The sequence below is a fragment of the Camelina sativa genome, chromosome 18, assembly GCF_000633955.1.
Source record: "Camelina sativa cultivar DH55 chromosome 18, Cs, whole genome shotgun sequence".
NCBI lineage: Eukaryota > Viridiplantae > Streptophyta > Magnoliopsida > Brassicales > Brassicaceae > Camelina > Camelina sativa.
This window is the reverse complement of record NC_025702.1, coordinates 6,081,840-6,106,227: the sequence shown is the minus strand read 5'-3', so window position 1 is coordinate 6,106,227 and position 24,388 is coordinate 6,081,840. Positions and strand designations below refer to the sequence as shown.

At 36.8% G+C, this 24,388-nt stretch overlaps 3 protein-coding genes and 1 pseudogene across 5 annotated transcripts; 3 read left to right on the top strand and 1 right to left on the bottom strand.

Annotated features, from left to right (window-relative positions):
• LOC104760684 lies at positions 1,543-3,096 on the top strand (annotated as a pseudogene).
• Positions 9,292-14,105, top strand: LOC104760683 (maf-like protein DDB_G0281937). 3 transcript variants are annotated; one of them, XM_019239875.1, is made up of 11 exons: positions 9,293-9,434; positions 11,521-11,731; positions 11,958-12,029; positions 12,136-12,210; positions 12,325-12,405; positions 12,749-12,829; positions 13,082-13,151; positions 13,225-13,316; positions 13,412-13,453; positions 13,542-13,622; positions 13,835-14,105. In XM_019239875.1, exons 2-11 carry the CDS (start codon positions 11,705-11,707, stop codon positions 13,919-13,921), a joined length of 708 nt encoding a protein of 235 aa, XP_019095420.1. In that variant the 5' UTR covers positions 9,293-9,434; positions 11,521-11,704; the 3' UTR covers positions 13,922-14,105. The 3 variants fall into 3 exon arrangements, with proteins under 3 accessions (XP_010481947.1, XP_019095420.1, XP_010481946.1); XM_010483645.2 differs by lacking the exon at positions 12,749-12,829 and having other exon boundaries at positions 9,292-9,434; XM_010483644.2 differs by lacking the exon at positions 12,325-12,405 and having other exon boundaries at positions 9,297-9,434.
• Positions 14,190-15,210, top strand: LOC104760682 (zinc-finger homeodomain protein 13-like). The gene has a single exon (XM_010483642.2). The coding sequence runs from the start codon at positions 14,384-14,386 to the stop codon at positions 15,068-15,070; it is 687 nt and encodes a 228-aa protein (XP_010481944.1). The 5' UTR covers positions 14,190-14,383; the 3' UTR covers positions 15,071-15,210.
• Positions 17,337-19,440, bottom strand: LOC104763174 (zinc finger BED domain-containing protein RICESLEEPER 3-like). The gene is made up of 5 exons (XM_010486581.1): positions 19,110-19,440; positions 18,169-18,887; positions 17,995-18,030; positions 17,600-17,927; positions 17,337-17,416 (listed from the first exon to the last, which is right to left on the bottom strand). The coding sequence occupies exons 1-5, from the start codon at positions 19,438-19,440 to the stop codon at positions 17,337-17,339; spliced, it is 1,494 nt and encodes a 497-aa protein (XP_010484883.1).

Below are 24,388 nucleotides of genomic sequence, written 5' to 3'. Positions count from 1 at the left end.
CAATTTTTAATTTCGGGAGATTCTAATTATCAATTTGTCAACTTCATCGGGATGCTTTTGGTGAATTTTTGGCCAAATTCTTGTTTGATATGGATTTTTATTGTTGTAGCCACATATATATGCCATTTTAATTCTTTAGTGGCCGATTTTTTTTATCTTATTCACACATGTTTTGTTTTCGATGGGTTTTATTTAAATTTGTTTGTAGCTGATCCTATCAACTTTGTTGACTCATGATTTAAATTTCAAAATGTTTAGGAATGGCGTCTTCGAGTACAGTCTCCAAATATCCTCCACGCCTCTATGAAGAAGGAAGATCTCCTTTGCAAAACGGGAGCATGGACCACAATTGTTTTTTGTCAAAAATTGGGATAATGAAAGAAGGTTTCGGCTTGGATGTGTGGGATAAATTGAAGGAATCATCTCTTGGAGTATTTATTAAGTTAGCTGAACTAGGATACACATGGTCTGCCGCAAAAGTTCATTATATCCTTACACATCAGCTAGCAGTCAACAATTCTCATGAGGTATGGTCATTGATTGATGGTAGACCTATCAGATTTTCGTTAAATGAGTTTGCTGAAATAACGGGTTTAAACTGTGATCCAATTGATCCGTCAGAGAACTTAGATGTTGATCATAATGAGTTCTAGAGCGAAATGAAAATACCAACAACTTCAGACGGTCTAAAGTATACTGAGTTGGAAAAGGTGATGGATTTTAGCAAGACATGGATTCCAGAAAAAAGGATTATGGTTGGTAGGTTAATGTTATTATCTGTTGCAGTACATGGCATACATCACGGCTCTAGAATCCCTCTTTCATGTGCTAAAAGANTGTTGTTTCCATTCAGTTTAGATTCGGGTGGCTTATAATCGTTGGTGCTCGATTTTTTTTCTTGTTTTATTTATCCCTTTTTGTTGCAGATTTTGCTCCTCAATTGCTTCGGTGCTCCTCAAAATAATCGGTGGCTTTAATTTTCATTAATCTGGTAAGGAGGTTGTCTAATTAGATGGGATTTGTTTAGACAAAAGAATTTCCCTCCAATTTGACATTGAATGATTTGAAAGGTGATTTGTTATAGCTACAGGTTTATTGGTTTTGCGAAATACTTTGTCTTCTCTGTTGGTGACTGAAATTTTCGGCGGCGTATTCGGCTCCCCATTGGCATCTTTGGCCGGTCCTGTTCTTCTTCCAGCCACAACTTCTTTCTTCCATTATTGTCAACTTTAGACCTTTGGTGAGTTTCTTTTAAATTCCTAGGCTAAAAATTGTCCAACACCAATTTTTAATTTCGGGAGATTCTAATTATCAATTTGTCAACTTCATCGGGATGCTTTTGGTGAATTTTTGGCCAAATTCTTGTTTGATATGGATTTTTATTGTTGTAGCCACATATATATGCCATTTTAATTCTTTAGTGGCCGATTTTTTTTATCTTATTCACACATGTTTTGTTTTCGATGGGTTTTATTTAAATTTGTTTGTAGCTGATCCTATCAACTTTGTTGACTCATGATTTAAATTTCAAAATGTTTAGGAATGGCGTCTTCGAGTACAGTCTCCAAATATCCTCCACGCCTCTATGAAGAAGGAAGATCTCCTTTGCAAAACGGGAGCATGGACCACAATTGTTTTTTGTCAAAAATTGGGATAATGAAAGAAGGTTTCGGCTTGGATGTGTGGGATAAATTGAAGGAATCATCTCTTGGAGTATTTATTAAGTTAGCTGAACTAGGATACACATGGTCTGCCGCAAAAGTTCATTATATCCTTACACATCAGCTAGCAGTCAACAATTCTCATGAGGTATGGTCATTGATTGATGGTAGACCTATCAGATTTTCGTTAAATGAGTTTGCTGAAATAACGGGTTTAAACTGTGATCCAATTGATCCGTCAGAGAACTTAGATGTTGATCATAATGAGTTCTAGAGCGAAATGAAAATACCAACAACTTCAGACGGTCTAAAGTATACTGAGTTGGAAAAGGTGATGGATTTTAGCAAGACATGGATTCCAGAAAAAAGGATTATGGTTGGTAGGTTAATGTTATTATCTGTTGCAGTACATGGCATACATCACGGCTCTAGAATCCCTCTTTCATGTGCTAAAAGAGTTTTTGATCCAGATGGTTTTGAAAAACATCCTTGGGGTCGAGTGGCTTTTACTTGCCTAGTTAATTCAGTGAAGATTGTTGACTTAGATAAAGAATCTTACACGGTTCAAGGATGTGTGCATGCTTTGTTGATTTGGTTGTATGAAAATGTTTCTGGCATTGGAGAACTATCTGGGCTGAGAAGGTCTACGAGTACTGGCATTCCACTGCTTGATTGGCAATCACCCCGGAAAGGTATCAAGATTGATGAATTCATAAAGAATGAGATGGCTACACATGGACAGGTTAGTTTTTGAAATTAATTACTACACCATTTGTTTTATAATTTGTCTCAGTTTTTTTTTTTCGATGTGACTAGGAACACTAATATATTAATTCTATGATGTATGTAGGTGCGTGTAAGGCACATGGTTCATGTGTCGGAGGAAAATATGTATCCTAAATGGAGTGACGACGTGGAGAAGGATCCGGCACTAGAACTTGATTACTGATCTTGTCCATCATTGCTTACCTTCAGATGTTTGGAAAGTTGAGAAAACAGTGACCATGGGAAGAATAAAACGGAAAGCTAAAGAAAATGATAATGGCGAGAATCAAAGCAGTGATAAGAAATTGAAAATGAAAGAAGGAGAAAAATATGTAAACAAGAAGGAAAATAATGGCAAAGACATATTGAGGTTAGTTATTTATTCATTTGCATATTCATGTTAGTCTTTAAAGTTATTATTGAAAGTTCTATTTACTATATAGTTCTATTTACAAATGACTGATTGCAGGATGTTGAAGATGAGAGAAAAAGTTTGTTGGATATTTGGAAGATGATAGAAAAAATGAATGGGACAATTACCGACTTGGGCAAGAATTTAATCAGTAGAATGGATGCTTTAGAAGGTAAATTCGATTTTTTTGTTGAGAAGAGAATGAATGTCTTAGATGAGAAACTTAGTGATAGGATTATAATGGTGGAGGTAGATTTGAAAGGAATGAAAGATACAAAACCCACTGTTGTCCCAAATGATTTGACTTCAAACAACAATGAGGAGAATGAGGCACATAGTCATCAACCAATAAGTTATATTTTGGTATTTAATTTTGTTTTGTTTAAATTTTTTTCTATATTGTAATATGATTTCTTGGTCATCTAACTTATTCATATTTTGCAGTCTTGAATGGTAGAGATAAAAGAGACATCGAAAGATGAATTTGCAGTCCCTCGAGTGGTGAAGAAGGTTTACACTGTGAGTAATAAAAAGAAGAAGACAGAAACAGAAATATCTGCTGATCTTTCTTTGTGTGAGAAGAATTATTTTACTCAAGATCATCAGAAGAACATTGTGGGTGATGTTTTAAAGAAACTTGGTCGCAAGAATGAGAAGTCGAAAGCTGTAGTTGTGGGAGAAAGTCCCGAAAATAAAAATAAGAAGGTAAAGAGGTTAGCTATTGTGTTGATGAACTTGAAGATATTACTGAAAAAGTTGTTGCTCTCGATACTAAAATGGCTTCCTGTTTTGAAGATACATGGGATGACCCTCAACAACAGTTGGCCAGTAAAAGGCTTGATGCAACAATGACATCTCTTGGAGAGGCGTTAAAAATTTTGGATGGAGATACGACACAAGCAAAACGAGTGCCATAGTTGACGAAATCTCAAAAGTATCCATATGTTGGTAACTCTACTGTGAAACGAATAATCCATTCTAATGTGTCTTATGACCTTAAGCTAGGTGAAGATGATAAGTTATGGAAACTTATGGATTTCTTGAAGCTTGATGAGTAACTATTAACCTTATGATACTTTATGCTTTTTATTTCCAATTAGTACTCATTAGCCTTATGATGTAAACATTTTTACAGGGAGGCACCTTTGTAAACTGGAAATGTGGATGTTTTATTTTATTGGCAGATTATGACACCAAGATCGGACTGGCCTAGTTTTAATTATGGATGGTTGAAAGACTATGTAAGTAAATACATATTGGTTTTGATTGGCAGTTTTTTGTTTTTTAAAATACATAGTGGTGATGTTATGGTCATTTCTAATGTGGGTTTTCTTGTAATGTAGCGCATGGGCGATGCCATAACTATGTTACGCAAAAGGTTCATTTTTTATCTTCTCAGTATCCTAACCAACACATAGCCTTCTTGGATCAAGATATGCTCTCATCACTATTAAAAGATTATGACTAGTTTGCACTTCCACGAAGAAATTTCTTGTTCAGAGACATGTACTTGGATCACTTCAATGGTAGAGCTCCTATTGACTCACAGACAAACAAGAAGTGTACATTCATGTTGATCATTTATACGCTTGCCCTTTTCTCAACCACAATTATTGGTTGGCTCTGGATATTGACTTGCCAACTAAAACGATATACGTGTATGACAACATTTCAACCTTGGTGAAGGATTCTGATTTGGTTAAAGAATGCATTGCACTTAGGCGAATGATCTCTGCATTGTTAAGTCAAGCAATTCCTCCACACGTTCGTAAGAAGAGTTATGCCATGCTAGAGGTGAAATGATTGACACAAGGTTTGCCATTGAATGAAGATCCAGGTGATTGTGGTGTGTTTGCTCTAAATTACATGGAATGCATGGCTTTTGGGATAAAAATTGATGGGATATGCGATAGGAACATCTCGACGATACGGATAAAACATGCATGTGAGTTATTTGATGAAGTTGGTGAGGGTCTTGGACATCATATGTCTAACACTTTGCCTCATGCTAAAGATTTTTTAATCCCTCACCTCATTGATGAATCCCTCACTTCATTGATGAGTGAGAGATAGTTTGTGTTTTTGTAGACTTATATTTGTGTACTTGTTTCTTATTTATGACTTCTGTTTTTAACCCTTGACGTGAACGTGTGTTTTTTTTTTTTGGTTCATTTCATACATTATTGTAAAAATAGGAACATGAACATGTGCTTTTTTTTCATATCTAATGATTATGTCCTCTAAACAACATGATTGTCGAACTTAAAAGTGTATTGTTTTCGATTATGTCTAAAACTGAAACTGTACTTAAACTGGAACTCTACATAATCAAGAATTTAAAACTAAACTAAAACTCTACATACTACATGTCTTTCGATTATGTCTTACTTGATTACAATTACCACAAGTGTTGTTTTCTTGGCTTTTTCTTTTCCTACGTAATCTCCAATGCAGACTTCATCCTTGAATTCTTTGGCCTTCCAGGTTGGGTTTTAGGTATCGGTAGTAAAGCAACCTTGCTAACAACTTGTTCAGAAACTGGTGTAGCTAAATCTCTTGGCATGATGGCAGTTCAATAGGAATCACACAAGTAGCTTCTACGAAAATAAGGATGACACATCGATATTCAAGATATTTTCCTCTATTCACAAACCGCAATAGCGTGTGTACAAGGCGAGTTCTCCAAGTCAATCCTGTGACATGTACACCTTTTATATTTCAAAATTACAACGTGGAGAGATGATCCAATTGTAACTTGTACTTGATTAACTTATATATCTTGCACAATAATTATCTTAGAATACTCTACACGATATTGTAAAACAACAAAAAATGATTATTACTTTAACATATATACACGACTCTATAGCAATAAGATGAGAAAATATACCTATAGAACTTTCTCTACAGTGCGTGTTAGAGATGTTGTCATTTTAGTGCATCATTCCTTTGATCTGAAAACTATCTAGTCATCATGGATCTAATTGTTTCTAACAGTTCCACAATAGGATAACTTCTAGCGTATGACATCACCTTATTCATTGATTCTGTAATGTTGCTAGTAAGCAAGTTGTACCTATCACCAGGGAAATGTATGCGTGTCCACAGTCGCACATCAACTTGTACAAGGTAATTATGAAGTACATGATTCAAAGCTTCAATCTGATCAAAGATGGTTTGAAAATCGACTAGTCTGAAAGCATTCTCCGCCTTCTTAATTAAACCAAATGTTTCCCGACCTTTAAATTGAACCAATATATTTTTGTACAAATGGTATGTACATATTTCCCGACTTGACTTTTGATAAACCTCCCTAATTGCTTTCCCAATAGATTTGTGCCTATCAGAAATTATGGCAAGACTTTCGTCATATGTTGTCACATACCGGAGTTGATTGAAAAACAAGTCCCATGATTCATCATTTTTTGTATCAACCACAACAAACGCTATTGGAAATATCTGAAATTGCCATCTTTAGCTACTGCCGTCAGAAGTGGCCCTTTGTATTTTCCTTGTAAACATGTACCATCAACAACCAACACTTTCCTCATCAATGGAAATCCATTCAAGCTTGCACCAAATGCTAGAAACGAGTACTTGAATCTATCTGCTTCATCAAGTTCAAGCTGTGTATATGTTCCTGGATTTGCCCACCTTAACATGTATAAGTAAGTATTTAGCTGCAAATAACCACTCTCTGGACTACCCCTGACCAATTGATGAGCATTTTGTAGTGTGCGATACGCCTTCCAATATTCCATCTATACAAAACAAATTATTAAGGATAACGTTATAGAAACTGAAACTGTATTAAAAATATTAAATATTAACCAAGCAATGTACCTTGATCTGAAAGCGTTTATCTAACGCTTCTGCAACGTGCATTGGCAATACCTTGGGCCCAACTCCATCAACGAAATCCTTGTACAGCGCTCCAAGAATCTCATGAGTTGCTTGTCGGGCATGTGAAGAACGCTCTGTCATTGAACATGTATGTTGTGAAACAAACATACGCACATGAAACTTTGGATAGTCTTTTAATGTTGTAGCTCTCACCCTCCACGTACACCCTTTTACCCAGCACCTTACAATTAGCAAAGTTGGTGTCAATTTATAAACAAAAAAATCAAACTTCTCTAGTTAGTATTTGAAATCGTGTCTCCAAATGCTACTTTGTTTCATAACATTGACCAACAGCCAAATTAATAGAAAACAAGTCTAACTTTGCAAAATTATCATCTTCCTTTTGTTCTTCAATGAATATACCTTAAATCGTCTTCTTATTTGGTGAAATAGCAGTAGGTTTCTCTTCTTATTCTGGTGGAATCTCATACAAGCTAAAATTTTCATCATCAGAATCTGTTCCGTCAGAATCGTCACAATAATCAAATCTCATTTCTTCATCGTCAACTTCTGAATCTTCTTTACTAATGTCTTCGTCAGCCAATTCAGTATCTCCTTCAACCAAAGAATTATCATCTCTGCCTCATTTTCTCGATCCACTCCTAACTTTATCTGTCACTTCAACACAAAGCCGAAGTGTGTCGCTCTTCAATTGCCTTACAAAACGGTGAAACTGTCGAAAATTGGTGATAAATATTGGTGGTGTATCGCTTGGTAATTTTTGTAAAAACACATTCGAAATCTTGTAGCTCAACCCAATCTCATATACTTTCTCATCCAAACCATAATCTTCAATCACCATTTGGATACAATCATCATAACTCGTTTGCTTGTTACAGTCTAGAATTTGACAACCTCTCTTATTATCAACAACAAACAACCATATGGCTTCATCATAGATCCACTTGCCACATACCACAATCACGTGATCCATGCGAAATCTGGGTCTTCAATTCGTCTCTGCCTGCTTTATTCCGAAAATGTGACCATTAAAGAGATAGAACCGAAAACGTAACTACAAATCCCAAACCCAAAAAATCAAAACTCATTTTGAAGATCGCAAAAGGAGAGAAAAAATTATAATTGACTTTGAACCCAAAAGAAAAAACAATGTTCAATGAGTGTAGGGGCGTCGTCGTGCCGATGAAGATGGAGAAGAAATAGGAAACCGTTTATGGAAAATCCTAAGATTTTAATTTTTACGTAATAAATATGAAAATTAAAATGAAAAGTCTGCCACACCTATAATAAGTTTGTTGTAATATAGCTTAACATATTTCCACATGAAACAAGTCTGCCATTATTTAGTTCAAAAAAAATCTGGAACTATTAATCTGGAACTATGAAACAAGTCTGTCATTATTTAGTTCAAAAAAAAATTTGTCACTATATAATAACAAAAAGACTGTCATAACTTGTGAAGTGAACTTAGTGCAGTGGCGAATGGTAAGTCCTTATTGCACAAGGCACCATCACACCAGAGATCGAGTCCCGCTTCCTACAATGTAGGGATTTGGCTGATGGGCTGGCCTGTTGTGGCCCAATGGTTGACAAAAAAAAATACTTGTCATAACCAAAAAAACTGTGTCTAAAAAACAAAAATATGTCACAACATTAAAAAAATTTGTAAGGTCATTCTAGCAATTATTTTTTCGACTAATAAATCTGTTAACAAAAGACAGATTTTCGGAAAAACAAGAAAACGGCTAGAACATAATATACATCTGCCATAACATGCTACACAATGTAGGTCAAACTAGCAACTTTAATTTTTGATAAAAAATTCTGCTATCTCTGGGCAGATTTATGGTAAAATTATTAAATTCTGTTTTAACTAAAAAATAATCTGTTATCATTAAACGTCAAACTAGTAATTTTTTTTCATCAACAAATTTGCCACGTTACAACAGATTTCTTTTTTTACAAAACAATCTGCAACCACTACAAAAATAAATCGGCCAGAAATTATAACAAACCGGCATAAATAATAACATTCTGTTATGTCATTAAAAAAAGTTTGTTACGTGGAAAAAAATCTGCCGTAAAAAAAACTGTCACAACCTATTTTTATAAGTCTGTGGACCAAATTAAATCTGCCGAAGAAAATCTGCCGAAAAAAATATGCCGTTAACAAAAGAAAACTGTGACACTCGAATAAATATGTCTCCACTTGCGAGAGATTTTGTAATTTTTCCCCCTAATCGCTGGAAAAAAATATTAAAGGTATTTTGGTATTTTTTTACATGAAAATAACTCAATTAACTTTTATTTTTTAAGAGTTAATTTAGCAATTATTCCCTTAAGTTGGCTTAATCTAGAAACTCTCCCTTTATTATAAAGCACTTTCCAATTTAGTGATAAATAAATGGAAGCTCATCAAAAATACATTTATCTAGCCTAGATATTCTACCATACATATATACATATATATATATATATATAAATTCATAATTATTTTCCAAGCCATATATCAATTATTTTTAAAATATGTATTTTTTATTTATCTAAGTATTGAAAGACTTTAATCAATTACACAAGATATGCTTTTGTGGCTGAGACTACTCTTGATCACAACTGGTCTATCCAAAGAGCAAGGGGACATATCTCTCGGGATGTTGCAGACATCATTCACCCTATCTCTCCTCCAATTGCAGTCTTAGGTCAAGATACGGTTCTATGGATGTATACGCAGGGTGAGTATCGCTCCTCTTTCTCTTCTAATATGCACTTGAGATCTCATCTGTGGTTCCTCGCCGAAAGTACCTTGGTGTCACATTTGATTTCCTCAAGCCATCCCTAGATTCTCTTTCATTGCTTGGCTCGTCATAAAGGATAAGCTATCTACGAGAAAATGCATGGGGTTATGGGGACACGCCCAATCATGTCCACTGTGCAATGAATGTAATGAAACTCGTGACCATCTTTTCTTTGCATGCCCCTACTCTTCCTCTATTTGGGCTGATTTGTGTACTCCTCTCTTGTGACTATACACAACACCAGACTGGAATGATTATGCCCCCATGTCCAATCTTAGACCATGAGTCCACTTTATTTAATGGGTCTCATGTCCTCTCACTAGGCCTGTGAGCCCATCCATATCTGACAGTAGGTTTGCTACGTTTGAGAGGTTTTATAGACTTGTTATCGTCCCTACAAATTATCACATGATCTTTCCTATGTTTTGTCCTCACTCGTATAGTTCTAACAGTCACTTGCCAGAAGGTCACCCATCCTAAGACTACTCCAGCTTAATCACGTTTAACTCACGCTTAACTCTGGAGTTCTCTCAGGACCCTTGACCGAAAAGATAAGTGCACTTTGGTGACATAGGTAGCCAAATAAATTCTTTTAAACCTCTCCGCAAACAGGGTGTCACAATTCATCCCCACTAACAGATCGCAACGTCCTCGTTGCGTACCAAGACAGTCACCCTCGACGGTGTGAGTCCACTTGACTCTACACTGGTCTGGGTTCGGCTCTGATACCACTTGTAACTCCCCGACCGCCACCTCTTAGTGGGCCCGAGTGGATAATTCGGGGTTTTAAAAATATGATTTGCGGTCCAGATATTATACCCTTACAGGCTTTTGTTTGAAAGATAAAATTTACAACCAAAATGAAACACTTCATGTTGCAGGTTGTGACAGGTTGTGTTCAGTCACAACTAATTTGAGGAGATGGGGATAGATTGTGATCCAGGGTGTGGTACTTGTGGGGATCCAAGGAAACTAATAATCATGCTTTGTTTGAATGCCCACCAGCTAGATAAATTTGGGCACTCTCTCAGATTCCTTAATTACCCGGTACCTTCCCAACATCCTCTCTATATGCCAATATGGACTACTTATTTTGGAGAACACCCAACAAAGTATATGCTCCAACGTTCCCATGGATTATGTGGTATATATGGAAAGCCAAGAATGGTAAGATTTTTGAAATTAAGGATATAAATGTTCTCGAGGTGTTATGTGTGGCAGAGACAGAGGAGAAAACTTGGCAGCTAGCCCAGCTAGAGCCTTCACAGGAAGACCCGGAGCCTACGATTATGTGTCAATCACCTGGGATGTGAACGATAACCCTTAGGCCTTTTGCTTCAGGGTGTCGGTGTTATGTTGATGGCTCTTGGAAGGCCAGTGATAAGTTTTCAGGTACAAGATGGTATTGCTTGCAACCAAATGAAGATGCGCTAACCATGGGAGCTGCTAATCTACGTCGTGAAGCTTTCGTCTCGGCTATGAAGTGTATGATTTGCGCTGATAACCGTGATGTAACTTTTCTCACTGAGTGTTCAGGCTTGGTGAAGATGGTGTCTTCACATTTTGAGTGGCCAACTTTCTCAGTTTACCTTGAAGATACTGCAATCGATAGGGAAAAAATTTCAAACTTTTATTTATCTCTTATTTCTCGTAATGCTAATGTAAAAGCGCATTTTTTGCCACAAAAAGTTCATACCAAACTGCATTATGTTACTTGTGTAAACAATTTTCCTACCAATTAGTTTTCTGAGCTAATTTATTTTAGTTGTTGAAAAAATATGAAAAAATAGAAAAAATTATTATTGTTTGGTTTATTTATATATATATATTAGATATCTTCTAAGTTTTCTGATATTTCGGTTAACTATTTAATTATTGTTTGGTTTGGTTTTGATTAATTTGGATATAGATTTTACAAACCATTCACGCTGTTTAAGAAACTTCGGTTTTATTACGGTATGGGGATTTTTGGTTCGGTTCGGTCTGCCCACCCTAACTTGGATGAACGCAACTGGTTTTTCAGCTTAATTTATAAACCGAGAACCGGAAATACCCAAAAATAAAAGGGCTCGTAATGCAATTTAGTAGAAGTTGAAAACCAAAAAATATATTTGCTGCTTTGCTCGAGAGCCTCCAACTCCAACACTACCGATTTGAGTGTATCAAGGTTTCTGATTGATAACGATTATTCAAGTTGCAGAACAAAAATGGAATCGATTCATCCTCACTTCAAGGTCCGCTTCTTTTCCATTAGGTTTCTAGTTTTGCCCCCATCTCTGCAATTGAACTGTTTCGAACTGTGGAATTTGATGTTTTTGCTTGTTCCTTTTTTAATGTATCTGCTAAAGCTAGAACCTTTCTGCGTTTTCAAAACCATCCCTTGGTGGAATTTGGTGTCTATGTAGAGAGAGGTTAGTGATGTGATTCTTCTTTTCTTTCCAATTTGAATTTTGTTCGCAGCTAATTTTGGGATCATCTTCGATTGCTCGACGTAAGATACTCACAGACATGGGATACCAATTCACTCTCATGGTAATTTCTAATTTCTTGTCCCTTTTGAACTTATTCAAAGATTGCAGTTTTGTATTTGGGTTCGTTTAATTGAAGTAAAAAGTTTACTTGTAAATTGTTAATTTAGAGTGCTGATATTGATGAGAAAAACATCCGCAAAGATAAACCTGAGGAGTTGGTTTTGGCTTTAGCTGAGGCAAAGGTATACTGCAAATAAAATGGTTATTTGTGTATATTGATTGATGATTGCTTTGAAGTCTTGTCCATGTTGTTTTGTTCAAATAAAGAAAGCATTTATTTATATACTGCATCACAGGCTGATGCTATTGTGTCAAAACTACATACTGAATGTGAGGATGAGGAACAACAACCTACAATCTTGATTGCATCGGATACAGTATGTAGTTTTTGGTTTAGCTAAGTACTAGTAAAGTCTCAATCTACTATCACCAAGTTCCATTTTATGTCTCTGGGGATGCATCATCTTCTTGGCAAAACACATTCTTAATAGCCGTACGGGCTAGGGTTCTCTATATTTCACTCTCAGGCTATTTTATGTGTCATTTCTCTAGGTCTTGATCTACTTTTGTTTTCCGTATTTGTTATCTTCTGTGCAAGTTAAATCTTTATGCTCTGCCTACATGATATCTTATCTTAGGCCACCTTATAACCAAAGGTGTTTCATAAAGCATTTCCTCTTCGTCAGACACATTAATAAATCGGCGAAATTTTTTTCCCAGGCTGAAGCAATCATGCAGCGAATCCCTGATGGTGGCAGCCTAGAGGAGGATAAGTCGACCTTACTTATTACTTGTGACCAAGTACTGATTTATATTTGAACTTTCTGTGTTGGCGCAAAGTTTACTTTGACATTATCATCTAGCTAGCTGTAAATAGGTTACGTTAGTGATAAAATGGAGTCTAAAGAGCTAAGATTGTATAAATTGTTAGTTGGTATGTAATTTTTACGAGTTGACTTATGAAAGATGGGGCATTCTAAGGACATAAGTGGTACTTGGTGATATTGGATAGTCTAGGAGAGACTTGGATTTAATGATTTGACTTCTGTGAAGGTGGTAGTCTATGAAGATGCCGTCAGAGAGAAACCCTCGAGTGTCGAGGAAGCAAGGGAGTACATAAGAGGTAAGTTCACATGATCGTCCTTGTTTACTACAACTCAAAAGGCTTATGTTAAATAACTAAATTCAAAACGCAGGCTATTCCAAGGGACACACAGCAACAGTGAGTTCTGTGGCTGTGACAAATCTCAAAACAGGACTCAGAAAATCCGGCGTTGATAGAGTGGAGGTAACATTTTTTACTTTTGTATTCCGTTAGAGTTGGGATATTTTACATTTTGTAAAATATATATAGCACCAGCTGATGATGTAAATTCCTAACAGATCTATTTCAATGAAATACCGGAGGAGACTATCGAGAAACTGGTGAGTGGTGTTTGGTACAAGTTTAATATATGTCACCTTATTAACATTACTTGGGCTCTACTAAGATTAGGGCTGTATTGGTGACCAGATTGAGGAAGGCACAGTGCTTAAGGTGGCTGGTGCACTCCTAATCGAGCATCCTCTAATATTGCCATGCGTTAAGGAAGTGGTTAGATTCCTCTTGCTTTCTCCATATTAACATAATCTGAACCATAACACATGACTTTACGTGGATTCAAGTCTAGAGTCTTATTCCTTGAATATCATAGATAGATTACAAATATGTACTGCAAAAGTTGATCTTATAATTTTGTTTTCTCTTATCTTTCTATACCGATTTGAACCATGAATGTTAAATTATTGATAAATTGTTTGTATCAGGCTGGGACAACGGATAGCGTGATGGGTCTGCCCAAAGAATTGACTGAGAAACTGATAAAGGAAGTATTGGCAATGGCAAGCGGTTAGCTACTACATTCCTGGTTTCTATGGCAAGCATTGAGCTACTACATTCCTGGTCTCTCTAGGACATAGAAACATGAACAAGTATTTGTTAAACTAGTTTGTTGAAGTTGTGTTTTTTTTTTTCTCGTTGTCTCTGATAGGAATATGATAATTTGATTTCTTAATGGCCAGGGGTATTAAAACCTAAGTACACCAAACTAGTGTTTAGGTGATTAGTTTTGGTTCCGGTCAACAAATCCACAACTTGAAAAAGATTGTATGATGTTGGTTCGGTTTGGTAGACTATTAGCCTTCATTTCGGTCTAATTAGAATTCTTTCCAAACCGAACTACCTAAATCACACAAACCGAACCATTAAGTTTTGTTAGAATTTGAATACTGTAAAAAAAAAAAATCTACCAGCCTAAAAAGTATCGACTCTTCCTTCTTTCCACAAACACTCTCTTTCCTCCTCCATCATCACAAATGGATGAGATCAAACCAAAGGAAGAAGAAAAACTCAAACGAGGCCGTAACGTCAAACCCATTTGCCGTGAAACTGGAGACCACGTCCATTATCCACCAACAACAACAACACGCAAACCTAAATCCAAACCCACGCGTACTCAACACGCGCCACCACCGATCCTCGAATCAATCTTCAAAGTCACTCACAAACCACGCTACGGAGAATGCAGGAAGAATCATGCCGCCGATATCGGCACCATCCCTTACGACGGCTGCCGCGAGTTCGTCACGGCCGCCGAGGAGGAGGAAGACCATTCTCTAAATTGCGCCGCATGCGGCTGTCACCGTAACTTCCACCGTGAAGAACTGATCAGTGACAACGGAGTCGCCGAGACGGTTCTTGAAGTTCTCAAGATTTCGTCGCTTCAGTTCCGTGAGATCTTCTGCTCACCTTACGGCGGCGGAAAAAGCAAAGCGAAGAAGAAGAAAGAGGAGAAAGGAGAAGATTTGGTGGAGAAGAGAGTGAAGAGGTTGAAGACGAAGTTTACGGCGGAGCAGACGGAGAAAATGAAGGATTACGCGGAGAAGCTACGGTGGAAGGTGAGACCTGAGATGAGAGATGAAGTTGAAGAGTTTTGCGTAGAGATTGGAGTAAATCGAAAGAAGTTTAAGATTTGGATGAACAATCACAAGGATAAGAACTGATGAGTTTACCAAACTCTATTTTGTGTAACTGTGTAATGATTGTTGTGGCCAAGGATTTGCTCAAAAATGTACTTGTATTAATTTAAACATGTTCAATACAAAGTTGCTCTTGTAGCCAGATTGGCTGCTTTACAGATTCAGCATAAAACTCTCTATCAATACATTCAAATTGTGCTAACAAGTGAGCTACTTTATTACATTCTCTTTTTGTAAGCAAAAAAAACTTAAGGAAAATTTTTTTGAAGCCCAATAGTGTATAGGGTGAATTAGTGTAATAACCAAAATTGATAATATATTTAAGAATATATCACATTAATTCAATAAATTAAATATCTGATATAAGGGTTAGGAAAAATAACCAATGGGGGAGAGTGTTGATGGTTTGGAGGTGGTGGTAGAGGGTGGTGGCCGGAAGTGGTTTCCGGAGGTTCGCCAGTGGTGGTTTCTGACGGATGTTGCCAGAGGTTGTTTCCGACGGTGGTGGCCAACGATGGTTGCTGAAGGTGACGGTCGGTGGTGGTTGCCGGAGGTGGCGGCTGGCGGTAGTCGCCGGAGGTGGTGGCCGATGGTGGTAGTCAGAGGTGGAGGCCGGCGGTAGTCGTCGGAGGTAGTGGCCGATGGTGGTCGTCGGAGGTGGTGACCGGCGGTAGTCGCCGGAGGTGATGGCCGGTGGTGGTCGTCGGAGGTGGTGGCCGGAGGTGGTTGCCGGCGGTGGTCGCCGGAGATGGTGGCCTACGGTGGTGGTCGGTGGTGGTCGCCGGAAGTGGTGGCCAGCGATAGGTGGTTGAGGGTGATAAGAGGGGGTTAATATTGTAATTATTATAGAAAATACACACTATATCACCTTTATATGGTTAGAATAGCTACTAAGTTAATTATAATAAAAAATTTGAGTTATAGAGTGCGATTTCCCTAGTATATATCTTGGAGCAAGTTTGTAAGAGATGCATCAAACGTCCCTTCCAAGGAATAAACTTATAAGAACTTTACAATTGTCTTCAAAGATTACCGACGTATAACCCCTAATCCAAGTTTGTTGGAGAGCAGCCAAGAGTGCTTTTGTTTCTGCTTCTAATGGTAAAGTCGTGTGAGTGAACTTTGTTGATCCCATAGCTAAAGGCGAACCCAAATAGTCGCGCATAATTCAACCTCTAGTTGCATCTTGGTGTAGATTGTCAAACCCTGCATCAAAATTACATTTAACGGTTGAAAAAGATGGGGATGTCCATCCTGGTGCTTCAAATCTTGTTCTTGTAGATCGTAATTTATCTATTTTCTTAAAAATATTAAGCCATTCTTTTGTTTTTGCCTTGGCTTGTAAAACCGTCTTCGACGCACTCTCTCTAAAGTCATTAAAAACAAATCTGTTTTTGTGCTTTCCATATACGCCATAACAGCCAAAAAGGTAATAATGTGTCATTGTCCATGTTAGGATGGTTTAGTGTAAGTGTGATGATATTGGATATATTCTCCTCAGCATCATTAGAAATTTGAGTCAAATCAAGGAAAGAAGTGTTTGAGAGTCGCCAAACCAATTGTGCAAAGGGACACGAAAATAACGCATGGTTTATTGTTTCATCTGCTTGTTGACATCGTGGACAAATATCACCAAGTTGCATACTTCATGACTAGAGCTGTCAAACGGGTATGCCGGCGTCCGCCTGGACAGACCCGCCATTGTTCGCTTCTTCCTTTAGACCGCAGTGGGTCGCTCGCTTTGACCACGGACAGATAAAACAGTGTCCAAACCCGTTCCGCAAAGATCATCGGGTATGTGGACCAGCCCGCGAGTCTGTAAAGTTTACCAAAAACCTGCAGTTTACCAAAAACCTTGTAATTTACCAAAAACCTGCAGTTTTCATATAAAATCTGAAGCTATGATTAGACAAACTTAAGGAGAAGGGTCACTGCATCGAATACTTGAAAACACTGAGTTTTTTAAACATGATTCGATTCATGGCAAAAACCTGCAGTTTTTTTTAAAAAACACAACCTGCAGTTTTTATAAGAACCGAAACATGCAAAGTGCAGTTGTATTGAACATTAGAACCTAAACTTGCAGTTTTATAAAACCATAACCTGCAGTTTTATAAAACCAAAGCTAAAGTTAAAACTCAAACACTTAAAATCTGAAACATTCAAAATCTGAAGTCAAAGACTTAAAAGTCTGAAACAAAACTAAAACTCAATGTCACCTTTTTAATTCAAACTAAAATCTGAAACTGAAGTACTAAACTGAAACCTAAAAATAATTTGAAACTGGAACTCAAGCTGTTTCTTCATCATCAACAATCGATTGGAAAGAAGGTAGTGCCTCATCTTCACCAATTAATCCTTTCTCCTCTTCTACAGATTTCAAAAAAAAAAAAACAAGTTAATCGATTGGAAAGAAGGTAGTGCCTCATCTTCACCAATTAATCCTTTCTCCTCTTCTACAGATTTCAAAAAAAAAAAAACAAGTTAATCGATTGGAAAGAAGGTCATGTCTAAGATTGTGAAATTGAAAACTTATGAAACACATTTGATTACCATTTTCATATGCTTCAAAACCTTTTAACCAATTGCGACTGCATATTAATGCTTGAACATTTTTTGGGAGAAGATAACTTCTATACTTGTTCAAAACTCTAGCTCCAATGCTAAAGGAGGATTCAGAGGCTACTGTTGTTATAGGAATACTATGAAGATCACAAGCCATGGAAGCCAATTCTCCATAGCGTTGAGAGTTATCTTTCCAATACTTTAGAATATCTAAACTCTCAAAATTCTTCATGTCTATTGCTGGTTCATCAAGATACATTTGTAAGGACGTCTTTCCACTAGCAACAAGAGTATCTTTTCGAAAGGCTAAGAAATCCTGCATAAGAAACAGTAAGAATTAAGAAACTGAAACTTTAAAACCAAAACTGCTATTTTTTTAAAACCAGAATCTTAAACATAACAACCAACGAACTAAAAACCTGCAGGTTTTAAAAACCCAGAACCTGTAATTTTTGAAAAACTAAAACATAACAAATTAACAACCAGAACCTGAAACTTTAAAACCAAGAAAAAACAGAACCTGAAACTAGTCAAACAGAGACTTTAGGAGTGCTTACATCGTAATTGCTGAAGTTTCCTCTTTTTCCTTCATTGTCATCTCTGTGGTGATATGTTTCACGTGTTTCTGGATATTGTGATGCAAAAACTGACTTGTTCTCATATGATTCAAACAAAGTAGTTAGTTTACTTTTCAAGTGTTCAATCTTCTGTTGACAAGAACTTTTATCAAGTTTACCAAAACAGAAGTTTGCAAGTGTTAGCTTCAACCTTGGATCAAGCACTGTAGCCATTGCAAATAAATCACTTACTTCTTCCCAGTAATTATCAAACTTGTCCTTCATGGGTACAATCATGATTCTAATAACTTCATCTTCACTAAACTCATTCACTGTCAACCAGTTATTGATCTTCCAAACTTGCATGAAGTACAAGGTTGAAGTTGGATATGTGGAACCTGAAATAAGAGTAGTAACCTGATCAAACGGGTCCAACAAATCACACAAACTATTGAGTCGTTTCCATTCATCTTTTGTAGGAAAAAACTTATAGTCTTTCCCATCAATAACTTTGAGATTAGCAAATGCAGCCCTATACTTGAGAGCCCTATCAAGCATCTTGTATGTTGAGTTCCATCTTGTTTTTACATCCAACAAAAAACCAGCCTGATGCTTTATACCAACAGATTCCACACATTTTGCAAACAATATCTCCCGGTGTTCTGATTTTTTAACATACTTGATACTCTTTCTGATTTTTACCAACGAACTACCAATCACTGCCAGACCATCTTAAACAATGAGATTAAGAACATGTGCTGCACATCTCACATGAAAATGCTCTCCTCCACACAACAAATCGTTTCACAACACTAGCTGATTTTCCACCATCTCTTTCATTGTATCGTTCTTAGTAGCATTGTCTAAAGTAAGTGAGAACACTTTTTTTTCAATCCCCCATTCCTTCAGTTTCTCAAGAATCTCCATAGCTAAGTGTGTACCTGTATGTGGAGGCGGTACAGCACAAAATGCTAGAATTTTGTTGTTCAGCTTCCAATTCTTGTCAATGTAGTGTGCTGTTAGACACATGTATCCCTCTTGAGTGATTGCAGACCATAAATCAGAAGTGAGACTGATCCTTCCAGGGAGATTAGCTAATTCTCGCTTTAAATTATCTGCTTCATTTTCATAAAACTTGTAAACATCAGCTGCTACTGTGTTTCGGCTGATAAATTTTACATCAGCATTCAAATACTTCCAAATTGATCTTACTCTCTCATACTCAACATAAGCAAATGGGAAATCATGCTGAATTATACATTTAGCTATCATTTAACGAAAAACCATATGATCTATCTTCCTAGCTTGCAACTTTGCTTCTGAATTAATCATCATTTGACTAATATCACCATTTCTAGGCTTAAGCTTACACACTTGCAAATGACGTCCGTATGAATTTGTACCATTTTTGTGTGGATTATAAGAATAATCTGACTTACAATGCTTGCACAATGCTCTTTCTTCAGTTTTTCCCTTGTGATCCTTCTTAGTAATCACCGTAAAGTCAGCCCACACATCTGAATATTGCCTTCTTTTTTTCATTTTGTTGTGAAATTCCTTTGTCACCATCATCACCATCGTCATCATCATCAGAGTTCTCAATGGATGACCTTTTACTAGGCTTAGACGTTTCAGCTCCATTAGTCTGCTTTTTCTTCCTCTGTGCTGGTGACTTTCCTTTGACACCATCATCATCGTTGTTGATCTATGTTCCTCTTTCGCTTTCAGCATTTGCAAAATCAAGAATTCTCTGAGATTCCAAATCTAACAATATACGATTGCAAGAATCATGTGACTCTTAAAACAAACACACAAACTATTACTTTTAAGTTTTAGCTTAAATCATGAAGACACTATCTTAGTAAGTAATAAGAAGTAACTTACCATTGCAAATTTCTGGTTTTGGTTGAATGTGGATCTTTGTGGTGAAGTTGTGAACTTGTGATAGTTGATAAATGATTTGAGCAGTGAAGGATGATGAATGATATGAGAATCTGAGTTGTGATTTGTGAATACTCTGTTTTGACTTTCGACACAATTTAAAAGTTCAACGAGGTAGGGTTTTTAGTTTTAGGTTAAATGTTTACTTGTATAGAAGATTGGAAAACCTCTATAAGAAACATAAGCTTTAATAAATCTATTATCTATATAAGAAAAATATAAAACTTTTTTTTGCGGACCAGTCTGTATACCCGCCAACCCGCCACGGAAAAACCCGTTAAACCTATGTTCCGCATGGACCGGACCCGCGATGCCCGCATATGTTTGGACAAAACTTATGTGTCCAAGCCCGCTCTGCAATGGTACTAATTGGGCCACGCCTGCGGGTTCTAAGCCCATTTGACAACTCTATTCATGACCGTAGTCTTGTTATAGTAGGTAAAGCTCAAGAAACAGTACACCATAGAGTTTGATCTTTAGGATTAATTTTAACCTCCAGATTTTATTTTAGTGCTCAACCGAACCATAAGGTATATCAGAAGGAATGTCACATGAAAGTGGATCATGTGTTAAAAATCAGTAACCCGACTTAATAGTGTAGTCTCCAAAAGTGGTATAATTCCAAATGATTTTATCTGGTTTTTCATCCTTCGAAAGATAGATATGTTGAATATGTTCACGATCTTCAGCATCGAAAACCGTATTAATCTTCAGCATATCACATGATCTATATCCCCATATCTGGAAATGAAAGTATCCTTGGTAATTTGATCATGTTGGTTATTAGAAAGAATAGGCCGAGGAGGATGTGAATTGACGACATTAACTATTCATAATCGGATTGATCTACCATCACCAACATTATATATTGTGCTTTTTTTAATAATGAAATGCCAACTAGCAATGAACACCAACCCTAAGATAGATTTTTGCGAGGTTTTGCATCTAAGATAGAATCATCCTTGTAGTAACAAGCTTTCATTATCGCGGCAAATAAGGAATTTGGATATTGAACTAGCCTTCATGCTTGTTTTGCAAGCAACACATCATTGAGTTTTTCCAAGTCTTTAAATCTTAGTCCTCCCTCCTGCTTTGAATATTGTAATTTTTTCCAAGCAATTCAGGGAATTCCTCTTTGTTGAACACATTTCTCCCACCAAAAATTCATCAGTATTGATTCAATATCAGAGGTAATTCCCTTTGGTAATTTAAAACATGACATTGCATAGACTGGCATGGCATAGCCAACCCTACTGATTTGAGCATTACTTCTTTGCTAGCTGGAGAAAGTCTCTTTAATTTGCAGTCCAACTTGATGTTCCTTCTTCACTCTGTCAATGATGTAATAAAACACTTCTTGTTTTTTCCTTCCAAATTGTTTTGGTAGTCCCAAGTATTTTCCCCCTCCTCCATGATTTGGTATACCTAGAATAGGTTTTAATCTATCATGTGTAGTTCCAAACACCAAGATCCAAAAGTAATCAATGATTTAGATGTATTTATTTTCTGCTCGAATAGTACTCATAGTCATCAAATACATCTTTTAAAGCCTGACAACTTCTTCTGTTTGCTTGGCAAAAGAAAAGCAAGTCATCTGCAAATTATCGATGAGTAATGTGTGGTATGTCGTTTTCAATCCTTATGTCTTTAATATATCAATTCTTCAGCCTTTAACTTGATAAAGATGACTCAAAATGTCTCAACAGAGTATAAAAAGATAAGGTGATAACAGATCATCTTGACGAATCCGTCTTTCTGGCTTAATATTGCCATACGGTGCACCGTTATCAAGAGAGAGTAACTAACGGATCATACAGCCGCCATAATCCAACCTATCCACTTATTGTAGAAACCAAATAATCTCAAAAGTAGATTCCAAGAAATTTCATTTGACTTTGTTGTAAGCTTTGCTAACATCTGTTTTAACTACCATATATGAATTTGATACTCGTTTGCGAACCTTAAACGAATGCATGACATCATGAGCTATCATTACATTGTCTTGAATGATTCAGCCAGGAATGAAAGCTGCTTGGGCCTTAGAGACAATCCCATCAAAATTTTAAGTCATTGAACCATATACTTTGAAATAATCTTATAGAACACATTGGAGAGAGCAATAGGCCTATACTCTGATAGAGTTGAAGGATTATATATCTTTGGGATTAGACAAATATTAGTATTATTCATATTTGATTTCATTTTTGATGTTTCAAAGAAATCTTTCACTTATTGTATCACATCACCGCTTACTCTCAAACATAGGTCATCGTAATTAGATAAGTTTAAATTTATAAAGCATCTGCAATCTTTGTCTATCTAGATTTCAGCTCCCGCGTGCGTGCATCCGAGAGATTGATAAGCTATATATGCTATGTTTCCTATGGTCTGATCCCGATTTAAATACTCACCAATCAAAGCTTTCTTGGGATGATGTTTGTTAACCAAAGCTAGAGGGTGGCTTAGACCTTTGGTCTCTAAAAGAAGCAAATGATGTATGTTCTCTCAAATTCATCTGGCATGTGGTCTCTAAAGCGAACTCATTATGGGTTAAATGGTCTGAGGCGAACTTGCTCAAACACGAGTGTTTTTGGTCAGTCAAAGAGTCCACAACCCTTGGTTTTTGGATGGGGAAAAAACTCATGTTTTGTAGCCAAGCTTTCCTATAAAACAAAGGTAAACAATGGTCGTACAACATCCTTTTGGTTTGATGATTAGTTTGGGCTGGGACGTTTTGCAGATGTTGTGGGAGAAAGAAGGATTATTGATATGGGTATCCGCAAGAACATGTCAGTAGCAGAGGCTTGGGCTAGTCGTCGTCGGCTGCGACACCGAGTGGTCGTTTTAAACACGATAAAAATACACTTCATGTCTAATGGCAGAACCATAATGAGGGGGACGATGTGGTTCTATGGAAGGGAAAAAATGATGTTTACAAATCAAATTTCTCTACAAGTGATACGTGGAATCACACATGCACAGTGGCAAGCGACATGACTTGGTATAATGGGGTATGGTTTATGCATGCCACGCCAAAGTTCTCCTTCTGTGTTTGGCTTTCAGTGCAAGACAGATTATCACTCGGAGACCGCATGATCCAATGGAACAATGGAGCATCCAAGACGTGTGTTCTCTGCAACAGTGCTCTAGAATCTAGGAACTACCTATTCTTTTCATGCAGTTTTGGATCAGAAGTTTGGGAAGCTACAGCAAAAAATATTCTCAATACAAAGCATACAACAGACTGGAAATCCCTTCTCATTTCAGTTTACGGGCAATGGCATGATCGCCTTGAGAGCTGCATGGTTCGCTACCTCTTTCAAACTGTCATCTATAACTTTTGGCGGGAGCGGAACTCCAGAAGACACGGACACCCACCTAATGCAGCAGCTTGGATAATCTCTATGGTAGATAGACAAATGAGGGACTGGTTCTTATCTCTTCACCTCATTGGGGATAGACGATATGATAACAATTTGCAAGGCTGGTTTGCCTCTAGACCTTGAGTTCAAATTAGTTTTCATTTTTATTCTTTTCAACTATACGATGCAATAGTTGTAAAAACGTTATATTTTGTTTGAATATAACTCAATATTAAATTTAAAATAATAAAATAAAATAAAAAGAATCCACCACAAATCAACCAATAAAGAGAAGGTAATTGAGAAGATAGGAGAAGTGGATCGTGTCCATAATACATTTGGTGACACTATTATTGAAGAAGACATCACGGAAAAATATTACTTCGCTCAACAAGATTTCAAAGAGACCAGACTCGTTTCAGGTTGGTGGTCCTAATGCAAATGTAATGATAACACACACATGAATATGTTTTGCCTGAATGATTTATCTTGACTTTACAGTATTATGTGAATAAAGATTGTTACTTTGCATACCATTTTATCCATACGTCTTTAGGTTTAGTTTTTGGCATCTCTACCAATGTTGGATTTTAACAATATACCCCTCCCATCGAGTAGCGACGTCTCGGCGCTAGCGGCTTCGGATTATACAATCAGCCTTCACATCAGCCCATATCAGCCAGCCTGAGTCGGTAGATCAGACGAATTGATAGAGTTGCATATGAGATAATGGCCTCATAAGGTCCATGGGTCCTTAATGTCTCCCCAAAACCTAGGTTACTAGGAGAGAAACCCATGAGCACTTATATATTACCACTCTCTCCTCTATCTCTACTGATGTGGGATCTTATCACCATATAATTCAAAATATAATAGTAATCATAACCAAAAGAAAGTTTCTTACCATTGGCTTTTGA